Raw genomic sequence first — 12,063 nt, 5'->3', positions numbered from 1 at the left:
AAGTCCTGTGACCAAAGTGTGTGGTTGGTATCTTTTTGAAGGAACTCTTCAAGATTGGAATAGGCACACCTCTGGAGTTTGCTGAATGGTTGTTTCTGTTTAGTAACTCTCTCTCTCCCTCCCTCCCTCCCTCCCTCTTCTCCTTTCCTTATCCAGACAGGGCAGCCTAAGGTATGTGCACAGCTAGCTTTTGAAGAGCAGCTGCCTGAACAAACATGTACTCTAACATCAGCCTGAGTCACTGTGGACAAATTCTGTGACCTCCCACCCTGGGCAGGGTGGGGCTGATCTTACACACCTGACAAGACCCGCTGAAGATGAAGCATGGTTATACACTTGAAGGGCTCTGAGTGATCCTATTACACAGAGGGTCCCTGCTGACTCTTAGCTGGCACTACATCAACACTGTGTCTGACAGCTGAGTTGAAACACTTATTTTTCTCTTATAGTGTGGTCATGTTTTTAAGTTTTCTACCATGTACATGGGTAAAATTGTGTCCCTAAAAGATGTGTTGAAGTCTACCTCTGGTACCTGTGGTAATTGCCTGTTTGGAAGGAGGGTCTGTGCAGGGCTGGCCAAGTTAAGCTGAGGCTGTGGTGAAATCAGTGACTCTGACACCCACTGACTGGCATCCTTCGACGGAGACACAAATTGGGTGGTACATGAGACCCGGGGAGAAGCACTCGAAGATGAGGCTGAGCTACAACTTGTGCCACCACAGCCAGGGAACACCAGGGATGGCAGCAGTCAGCAAGGCCATGACAGGCTAACAGGACTCTTTCCCTTAGCCTCGTGGGGTGTGGGGCCTGGCTGGGCCTTGGACTTCCATTTAAGCCACTGTTTGGATTAATTTGTTATTGTGGCCCTGGAGGTGGATGCAGTCACCTGGGGCAGGGGAAAAATATGAGTTCCAAGAGGAAATAGGATCACAACAGGGCCCGAAGGTATTTTCAAACCCAGGAGCAGGAGAGGTGTTGAAGTAGACCGTGCGCTTTAGTGACACAAAGGGCTGCAGTCTAAATTCTAGCACTCAGGAGGTGGTGGAAGCTCCAAGCTGGCATTGTGTGGGAGGTTCATAGGCCATGGAAGGGTGCTCTTGAAGGGGACTGTGGGACCCTAGCCCCTTCTCCTTCCTCTTATGTATCTCCTGGCTAGTGACAGGAGCCTCTCACCATGGCAACCTACCTCAGCTCTAGGCCAGGGCAAGAGAGTCAACCACTCACAAACTAGAACCTCCAAACCATGAGCCAAAACAATCCTTATGGTTGTCTGGAGTAAGTTGTTGGATAGCAGGAAAATGACCAACATGGATGGCAACATGGCTGTGATGGTCAGTTTTAACTGTCAAGTTGACCATTCTAGAATCACCTAGGAAGTGTCTCAGTGAGAGATGGTCTAGACGGCCTGTGGGCCTGTCTGTGAGGAAACCATCTTGCTTGTATTAACTGATGTGGGAAGAGTCACCCCCCATGGTGGCACCACTCCCTAGACAGGGGACCCTGGACTATGGAGGTGTAGTGTGAGCTGAGCACTGTTAGCAGCCTGTGTTCCTTCTCCCTCTGCTCCTGAGTGTGGACATGACTAACTGCTTCAAGTCCAATGCTTTGACATCCCTACAGTGATGGATGGTAGCCTAGAATTGTAAGGCAAACAAACCCTTTCTCCCTTAAAGATGCTCTTGCCAGGGTATTTCATCACAGCAGCCGAAGCAAGGCTAGAACAAAGACTCACCCTGCACTGCCATCGCCTCCTCTGTTCTGGGTCCCTCTGCACTGAAAATGTGGCTCCCATCTTCCAGCTGGTCCCTGGGAACGCCCATATGGGAGAAGCTTGGGCATAGGAGCTGGGGCCTCTCTCCTCTGGGTGCCTCTGCCCTGCAGGCCACCCCCTTTGCGTGGCAGCACTTTTGCAGCACTAGAGTGCTGTTCTCCCCTACCATGTGTTTTCCACATCAGGTTGGCCTTGGGGATGGGGCTGCTTCCCACAGTGGCTGGTCCCAGGACCTCTGTCTCCTGTTGTGTCCCCTAGTCCTGCTCAGCCCCAAGAGCAGGCCTTTCACAGGGTGACTTTTTAAGTCCAGCTGACTGCTCTGCTGGGAGACCATCTCCTTCCAGGCCCTGGAGCGGCTCCAACTTTACACTGTGTCTTAGAGGTTGGGTTCCAAAGGCTCCTGTCACAGGGGCCCTCCTGAAAGCCCTTGTGTGGTCACAGGCTAGGTTTCCATTTAGAAGGGGGACTGCTAAGAACTCATGCTAAGGATGCCAGAGTTTGACCTCACCTTCTGCATAAATCCACTGACACGTCCCAGGGAATGACAGTTAATTTTGTATTGCATTGTGGGTTTGTTTTTAAAAAATCATCACCATGTATACCTGGTTTGGTGTCAGGATGTGTCTCTCAACTTAGGGCTAGTTATAAGAGACTACATGTATGTACTTTTCTACTCAACAGTTTCTGCTTACTCAGGAAGATCAGGCATTAGTTTTCCTGTCATTCTGCTTTTTACGTAAGTCTCTAACTTGTGCAGGGACAGTTGCCTAGTTTGAACCCAATCTGAGCTCTGAGTTTCCTAGTTTGGCTGGGAGGAGTCCCAGGCCATGGATAGGGTCCCTCCCTACCTCGTTTGTTCCTATGCCTGTTAATTCATTCTTTCAAGAGTTAGAAATGTCTAGGGTCCTGGACACACTAGCTACTGTGGGAGGAGACTTGTGCCTGGTTGACTCATGACCTGATGACAGTGGGCTCTACTGGCAGGGCCCTGACCAAGCAACTGCAGTTTTATGGGTACTGGCTGTGAACTCAGCTTCTCCTTCACCTTGGTGAACTATCTGCCACACAGTCTTGGGTCAGAACGCAGATCCTGCCCCAACCAGCTGCAAGATCTTCGAGCCAACCTTGCAAACATGCAGAATGAAAAGAAATAATGTGTGGACACTGTTTAGATGAGTCCAGAATACTAGGGATGTAGTACCCAGTGACCCTTGTCTTTCCCTCTCCTGGAAACCCCTTGAAAATGATTATTTACTGGTAGGTCTGACTCCCCCAAGAGCTCCCCAGAGTAGGCAGGGGTCCTTTCCACTTCCTTCTCTATAGATGTGGCAAGGCACAGTTGGCCCAGGCTTCCGCCTCTGCTTCCACGTCTTTACCCCCAATGCTTCTCTGGGGTTGGTCAGGTGCAGTCTGTCCCCATATCACTCCCAGCTCCCATGGAGAGCTTGGTTGTAATGCTCAGGCCCTCTGAGGGACTCAGGCTTAGCCCTGGCCAGCAACTTGTACAGCTGGAGGGCTCCCGTCCCTGTCCTTCTTCCTAAGTTCTGTGGCCTCCTGCGGGAAGGACCTCCACAATGCCAGGCCAACATGGCAAATGGGAGTGTCCCCTTTTCGAGCCAGCATCTGGCAGACCCATGAGGACGGCTCCCATCTTCTGTAATGCTCACCTTTATCCTAACCCCCGCTTCTTTTTTAAAAATAAATAATTTATTGAGAAGTTCATAAATGCATATAAGGTGTTTTGATCAAATCCATGCCCACATCCTCCCCTCCAACTCCTCCCATATCTCCCCATCACTTTTTTCTGATAACTTGATGTACTCTTTCTTCTTTTATTTTAAATATGGCTTTTGGCTACTCTAACATTCCCCTCTCTGAAAAGGTAACCCTAAAATCTTTTAAGGATTAGATAAAAGCTCCTAAATACTTTTGACATTTCTGGTCTTTGGGGAAGAGGCCTAAGGAGATTGTGAGTTTTAGCCAAGAAACTGGCTTCTTTTCTTTGAGGTCTTTTTACCCTAACTGCCTAGTGAATTCCTACCTCCTATTCTTACATGCCATCCTCTGAAGACGTTACCCAAATTGCCAATAGGGAATAGGGACACAGACTGCTCTGGCTTCTTCATGCTGAACAGGGACACAGGGTGAGGCAATTGGAGTACCCCTTCGGTGGGTCTATCTAAAAGACTCCCACATTGCATAACTCTTATCTCAAAAGAGTAAAAAGAAAGTCTTTGAATCATGAATGGGAGATGTGAAGGAGAAGTAAAGGCAAGAGTAATTAGCATTACAAGTTCTAGACAGGGAACTAGAAAAAAGTCAGAACAGGGCAATTTTCAAATGTTCATAAGAAAGTCCATTGGCGTTTCTTGACCAGGGCTTCCAAAAGCATCCCTCTATTGGGTTCCTCATCGTTTTTCTTTTGTCTTCCAAGGCTGGACTCTAGAGTGATGGGTTCAGGATTTACTTGCAGGTATTTTGATCCTAACCCCTACTTCTACAGACCATCCTGCACCCCTGTCCTCCCCACTGAACACACATTCCCCTTTGGGGCCCTCATGATATCTTTCAGACTAAAACTGAGGCACAGAGCTGTCCCTACCTTCAAAGGCAAGGATTTTGCTCTTCTGTGTTCACGAGATTCTCTGCCACCTCAGGGCTGTGCATACACAGGAACTATGTAGCAGGACGCGGAGTCCTTGTTTTCTTCCTTTCCCTCTGCCTATTTCCAACTCCCTGTCAGGTCTCCTAGAATTGATCTCTCAGGAGAGAAGCTGCCTGGGGCAAACTCCTGGCTCTTTCCTGGGAGTGCAGTTCCAGAAGGCTCCTTCATTCCTGTCATTTCCTCATGGGGAGGCCATCTAGAGTCCCAGCCATTGGTCCCTGAGCATTCCCATGGCCTGCTTTCCGATGGCCCTCCTGGGATGGGCTCTTCCCAGCCCACTTAGGTGAATGGGGCTGCTTTTGCAGTTCCCACAGGCTTTGGGCTATGTCAATGTGAGCTTACTGTGGACTAGATCTCAGTCAACCTGTGGCTAAGGTTGTCCTGGCTGCTGGGTGAACATGGGGGATGTAGGGAGAGAAGGGCCAGAACTGACAGCTGATCTGTGATTGTAGGGAGCAGGTGACTTCCCTGGAGGGCACCCTCTAGATGCCGGTGCAGAGCTGAGCACCTCACACCCCACAAATGCAGATATTCTACCAGGTTAAGAGCGCTTTTCCATTAGCACCAAGTGCTATGAAGGCATCCGAATTGAAGAGACGAAGACCAAAAACGCCCCCCTCCGTCTTCTGAGTTGGGACAGTGCTTGAAGCAGGAATTGTTAGAAACTATGAAAATCAGCATGCTTTAGAATCACCTTCAGCCAAGGAGATCTGTCAGAGAGAGATGCACGGCAGAAAAGTATCTTTCCATATAGACAAACAGAGGACAGCTTTGTGAAGATCTAGGTTAACCTCATCTCGGGAAGAACAAAATAGAGGCTTCCCCCTCTTATCCAGAACTGTGTGGCCTTCTTTTCCTCTGAGTAATTAAAACACATTTTTATTACATTTATTTCTTTGTATATACATGTGGGTGCACGTGTGGATGTCAACTTTGGGGAGTAGGGACTTTTCTTCCACTGTAGACCAGGGGATTGAATTCAGGTCATTAGGCTTGGCAGCAAGTGGTTTTACCCACCAAACTATCTCACTGGCTTCTCTGAGTACTTTTTAACCTTGTAGGTCAGTCTCAAAATGGACCTAATTCTTTTAAAATTATTTATTTTTATTTTATGTGTATGAGTGCTTTGCCTGCATTATATAAGTGTACCATGTGTGTGTAATACCCCATAGAGGCCAGAAGAGAGTGTCAGTTCTCCTGGAACTGGAGTTATGGATAGTTGTTAGCTGCCATGTGGGTACTGGGAATTGAACCCAGGTCCTCTGGAAGAACATCAAGTGTTCTTAACTGCTGAGCAATCTCTCCAGTCCCATCAAAATGGGCCTAACTCTAATGAGCACCAACCAGGTACAAACATAGACACTAAGATCACGTGCCTTAGAAGAAGATGGAAAAAATTCAAACCTGTCATTTATCTCAGCTGTGTGACTTAGGGACCTTAATCTGAACCCTGTTTTTCCATCTATAAATCTGGAGTAAGGTTAGTTTGGGAAGAAAGGGTTTAGCAGCTCACATGTAACCCATTTTCTGTTTCTTGGGATAGGGAGAGGGGAACCAAAAGGAAAAAATGACCGGGTCGTTTCTCTACTCAGTGTGACAATTCAACTTCAGAATGGTACTTATGAGCAGGAGGATAAGAGAGCAGCCAACGGGCACAGCGCTGCTTGTGGGAGGTACTCAGTCTAATGTCAGAGTGGGGAGTTGGGGAATTGCCCACCGGAGAGGTCAGCTATGTGGTTATCAGTGTGAAATGAATAAAGTGACTTTCTCATGCTGCAGAACAGCTGCCTGACTCTTCTAGATATCTTGTGTGCATGGACCACGGTGCACACTCAGACAGTAGGGAAGACCTGGGAGGCTGTCTTGACGGCTGCATCCCTCACCATGTCCTGTGACTATTCATAAAGTTTACTTCTAGCTGAGATCTTGGGTTCTTGGATTTCCGTTGGACATTCTCACACTGTATTAACTTATATTCACATAGTGTACTGGATAGTATTAATTTGTCAACTTGAAACAAACCAGAGTCGCCTGGGAAAAAGGATCCTCAACTGAGGGATTTCTTAGATCAGACTGGCCTATGGGCATGTTGGTGGGGCATTTTCTTGACTGATAATTGATGTGGGAGGCCCAGTCATGGCCCCGCCACTGTGGGCAGCACTGCTCTTAGCAGGTGGTCGGGGTTGTATAATAAAAGTAGCTAACAAGGCCCTGACAGCAATCCAATAAGCAGTGTTCCTTCACGGTCTCTGCTTCAGTTCCTGCCTCCAGGTTCCTGCCTTGAGTTCCTGCCCTGGCTTTCCTTGATGATGGACTATAACCTATAAATGAAATGAAGCCATTCCTCCCAAAGTTGTTTTTGGTCATGGTGTTTATCACAGCAACAGAAAGAAAACCAGAATACATGGCATGTTTATGGGAGTTGAAACCTTTAGAACAGGGCGTGACACATAGGACAAGATCTGTAAATGCTGTCTGAACCTGGAAACTACAGGAAGCTACAACACGCACTGGGTTTACCCTCCTGCCAGTTCAGCGCCCTGCCCAGGAGGCGCCCCCTTCCTCCTCTGGCCACTCTGAACACCCTGCCAGCAAGCTGTGGATCTGTGCACATGCATGGGTGTCCCTTGTGTCTCCCCAGTCATCTCACACCCCCCTTTTCCATCTTTTCACAACTCCTTGATACTTGGGATGGAAACAAGCATTTTCTACCCATCACAAGTGGGGCAGAACCAACATGACAGCCCTAGTCTTTAGAGGGCTGTAGAGACAGCTCAATAGTTAAGAGCATTGGCTGTTCTTGCAGAAGACCCAGGTTCAATTCCCAGCACTCACATGCTGGCTAACAATGGTCCATTAACTCCAGTTCCAGGGGATCCAGTCCCTCTTTTGGCTTCTGTGGGCTTTGCACAACATGAGTACACTTACATGTAGGTAATACACTCATACACATAAAATAATAAATATTTAAAAGAAAAAAAAAGAATACCAGATGTGGTGGTGCACGCCTTTAATCCCAGCACTTGAGCGGCAGAGGCAGGCAGATCTCTGAGAGTTCAAGGTCAGCTTGGTCTACATAATTAGCTCCAGACCAGCTGGGGCTATAGGGAAACCCCATCTCAAAAAGACCAAAAAAAAAATTTTTTTTTAAAGAAATCTAGTCTTTGCTGAGGAGATGGTTCAGTGGTTAAGAGCACTGACTGTTCTTGCAGAAGACCCAGGTTTGAATTCCAGCACCTACGTGCCAGCTAACAAGTGTCTATAATTCCAGTTCCAGGGAATCTGACGCCCTCTTCTGACCTCCACAGGCATTGCATGACATGCACTTATATATATATATATATGCAAGCAATATATACACATAAAATAAAAATAATAAATTCTTTTTTTAAAAAAAGAAACCTAGTCTTAATTTTCACACACACACACACACACACACACACACACACACACACACACTGAGACAGGGTCTCAAAAGGCTGGCCTTGAACTTCTGATCCTCCTGCCTCCACATGCTGGGATTGCAGGCAGGCATCACCACACCCAGTTTAGGAGATGCTGGGGATGGAACCTGGGGTCCAGCACTTTGGGCAAGTACTCTACTGAAGGAGCCCAGTCCACAAATTCAGTGTCCTCACCAACATGGAAATCAAACTAAGAATGGTATGAAGAGGGTGTGCAGCCATGTTGGATGCGGCCCTGAACCCGCCCTTCAGTCCCACCATGGGCTTTATGGAAGCTCTGACTGGATACAGACAGGCCAGGCAATGATAAAGCCATTAGTTGACAGCACGCCATCTTACAGATGGGGAAACTGAGGCACAAGATGATGAACGACTTTCCCAATGATCCATGGCTAGGAAATAGCAGAGCTGGGTTGACAATGCATCCTGGGTAAACCAAGGTTCTACCCCATCCAGGCTCCACACTCGGCCGGCATGGTGTACGGTGATGCTTAGGGACTGGGCCTGTGGCCAGGCAACCTTCCCCTGCTTCTCACTGAGAATAGGCTTCCCCAGTGCTGCCGGAGCCCTGAACGAGTTAACACTCTCAAGTTCCTAGACTACAGCACACTGCCAGTGACTCATTCATTCTACCCAACACAACCAGGGCACCTTCCATGGCAACTATCTCCAAGGCACAGATGTACTGTGACTATCTTTCATCCATCGCAAGCCAGTCCTCAGCCTGGCACAAGAACTCAGGTTCATTGTTACTGTGTTCTTGTACATTACCATCCACTGGTCTACGGGTTGTTGGAAAAAAAATGAAATACCTTGATGAATGCTGTAAGAACTCTGCATTTTGATAGAAAACTCTGTTTAAAATGTTGATTTAGATTTACTTGCTAAGCTTGCCTATTCTGCCTGATTGTATCTACCACACATGGATGATTAACCTAGTTGAAATGCTAAGAATTGAAGTGCTGTAAACCTCCTTCCTGGACCCTGGACCCCAGACTCAGTTGATTTACAATGTGTCCTGTAGGCCTGTTTGCACATACCAGATAACCGATAAGGAACAAAGAGAGGGAAGTTGCACCAGGCTTACACCAGATCTAGCCTTCCTGGAAAAGATGTTTAACCGAAACTATAGCTTTTAGAAGATGTTTGATCAAAGTGTATGCTGAGGAATGCTTTTTGTGTAATGACTATGTGAGCCTATATAATCTGTACCTAAAACTGAATGGGGGTCGATCGTTCTGACCAGACTTGCATGACTTGGGAAGCCGGTCGACCCCAGCTAGCTGGAAAAGTAAAGACTCTGCTTGATTTTTACATCTCCAATCCCGTGTATTTGTTATCTGGAGGGGACCCATCGAGTCACGGACCCTAACAGGGTTAGTGCTGTACCTGCCCTCTGGGGAGAATGGAGGCAGACTAGAGCACCAGTGCGCTACAATGGAACAGGGGCATGCTCTCAAAACCCCACTAGGCTTTGCTTCTTCCTGAGCCCTGAGCTTCCCATCCAACCAAGGAGAGCATCTCACATGGTGGGTCCATGAGCCCTGGGGCCAGGCATGTGACAGGAGGGTCTTTACCTGGGCCACTGCAGAAGGAGGCGATGATAGCCAGGATGCACACAATGCTCAGGTAAGGGACCCAGGGGGCATGGTCCTGTGGAGAAGGGTAACATGGACAGGTGAGGAGGCAGCTTACCCAGGGGACCTGGGTTCCTTCCCAGCCCCTCCTAGTGTTCCTGAGCCCTAGTTGCAGCATCTCTAACATGGGGGACATGGAAACCACTTAGTCATTATATCCACTGACTGCCCAGATGGTGGGGATACAACAGATGGTGGGGATGCCTACCACAGTCCCTGGTGGGCAGAATGTGGTAAATGAACACACAACTCACGGTGCTAAGTGCTTTGTTTGAAGCTAGGCATAGGAGAGGTTTTTCAGGTATGATCACATGATTCTCAGTTATCACTCTTACTGTGCAAAGCAAATGTCTGCAGTGCTGCCACCCTGCGAGGTGTGGGGTTAATCACGCCAGCATCCTGAGGGACTGTTGTTCATCTGGCAGGAGAAGAGCACTACAGGCAAGAGTTGAGAAAGCTGTGAGACCCTGTGGTGTGGGGCTTAGAAGGGGAGGGATGCTTGAGGCAGTCCTTAAGGACGCCGCGGAAAAAGAGCACAGTGGAGCAATGACCACTCCTCCCCTCAGAACCTCTAAGGGCCAAGGAGACTGCAAAGTCACCCAGCTCAGGGCGACCCTGTGCCTGGACAAGGCAACGATCCCAGCCCAGGTGCCTGTGAGGAAGGGGTCAGCTCTGCACGGCCTCTGAAGGACCAGCGTCTGTTCATCACACACACCATGTTACCCTTGCCTCTTTCCAGAACTGTTTTGAATGTTAGGATGGATATCTGGCAGAGGACCAGTGTGATGACTGATCTTGGTTGTCAGCTCAACTGGATCTGGAATTATGAGGGACTTTATTTCTTCAATAACTAAAGATGAAGGACTATCAGGGATTTTCTTTCTTTCTTTATTATTTTTACTTTATGAGTGTACTGCCTCCATGTATGCATATGTAGGTGTACCCATGTCATGCAATGCCTGCGAAGGTCAGAAGAGGGCATTAGATTCCCTGGAACTAGAGTTACAGATGGTTGTTAGCTGCCATGTGGTTGCTGAGAATCGAACCTGGGCCTTCTTCAAAAACAGCCAGTGCTTTTAACTGATGAGCCATCTCTCCAGCCCCAAGACTTTCTTGATTAGATTATTTGAAGCCAGAAGACCCACCCTAAATGTGGGCTCTATGTTCTGGTGGCAACCCATGTAAAAGGACATGGTAGAAGGAGCACTTGGTTTTTGCTGGATTACCTTCTCTCTCACTGGTGAGTTCATCTATCTTGTCACTGTGGCATTCATTCCTTTGCACATATAGAACTAACTTCTTTGTGTTCCAATATAGACAGAAGGCCAGAAGCTCTCCAGGAATCTTTCAGGCCATCAGTACCAAATTGGGAGTGCTGAGACGTCCAGCCTCAGGGGCTGAGCAACTATTTCCAGTGTGGCACTGCCATTGTTGGACTACACGGACCTTACAGTGTAAGTCAAATAAGCCCTTTCCTCCCCAAGCTGATTTTGGTCAGAAGGTTTTCTCACAGCAATGGGAAGCTAACTGAGACAACCAAGATGCCCAACTTTCTATTTCAAGATTTATTCTTGAAAACTAACAAGATTTATTGATTGTGATACCCAGTAGATGCACGCTGAGTATGGTTTCTCTGAGCACAGCAGGACACAGAAAGGAAAGACTTGGGGCCTGTAACCAAGATCCTGGGTCCAGGCCTGGCTCTGCCACAACCTAACTGTTAAACCTTGATCACTTGTATTTATGACTCAGACTTCCTCTCCATAAAAGGAGGCAATCTGAATTTTGTATGGAGAATGGACAAGGCTGGCCCCCTCCACCTAAACACACTCTTCCCCGAGTCCTCTCCACCTGCCTTTAGTGGATCTTCTCATCAATCCACACGGCATCCCAGGCTATAGGGACAACTGCCCATTGCAGAGACAGGGGCCAAGAGGAGCCAGCAGAGAGTGGCTTACGGAAAAGTTCAAGGTAAGGAGAAAAGTTAGGATTCAAACACAAGATGCCTGGCCCACATCCCCTGCCAGTGACCCCAGGTGACAGGGTGCGGGTGGTGGCTGGGAAGTAGTCAAAGAAGCAGTGTCCAGTTCTCCTTGCTTGAAGGTAACAGCTGGAAGGGCATCTTAGGGACATCGAATATAATCTCTGTTCCAATGATAGGTAAACTTAGGATCAGGGAAGGGATGCATCCTGCTTGTCATCACCAGCACATCTGTGGCAGACCACAAGTCAGTGCTCTTGTCTTTAAGCTCTAGGACCCAACACCAGTGCCATCCAGTGGTTCTGGAGCTGAAGCCTCATAGGAGTGTGTAGAGAGGATGAAACCCACAAAGCAAAGGCCCTAAAGTGATGGAGCCAGAGCCAGCTCCATGCTGACCTCCCCAGGGTGTGACAGTGCATTCTCTCACCTGCAGTGTCAGTGTGATGGTGAGGATCCCAAAGAAGAGGGTCATTAGCCCGAAGCCACCAATAAGGAGGGGTCTCCGTCCCAGGCGCTCAATGACCAGGCCCTAGATCAAAGTGGAG

At 48.2% G+C, this 12,063-nt stretch overlaps 1 protein-coding gene across 1 annotated transcript in view; it reads right to left on the bottom strand.

Annotated features, from left to right (window-relative positions):
• The window catches only part of Slc2a9 (solute carrier family 2 member 9), a gene marked incomplete at its 5' end in the record, with an annotated part of 138,865 nt that overhangs the window by 31,260 nt on the left and 95,542 nt on the right, over positions 1–12,063 (bottom strand). Inside the window, 2 exon segments of the mRNA XM_017798145.1 lie at positions 9,478–9,553; positions 11,946–12,047. Coding sequence (XP_017653634.1) covers positions 9,478–9,553; positions 11,946–12,047 — 178 coding nt within the window.

The sequence above is a fragment of the Nannospalax galili genome, unplaced genomic scaffold (genome assembly GCF_000622305.1).
Source record: "Nannospalax galili isolate Female #2095 unplaced genomic scaffold, S.galili_v1.0 scaffold1076, whole genome shotgun sequence".
In the NCBI taxonomy this organism is placed as follows: domain Eukaryota; kingdom Metazoa; phylum Chordata; class Mammalia; order Rodentia; family Spalacidae; genus Nannospalax; species Nannospalax galili.
Note: the sequence above shows the minus strand (reverse complement) of the source record. Positions and strands in the feature narration are given on the sequence as shown.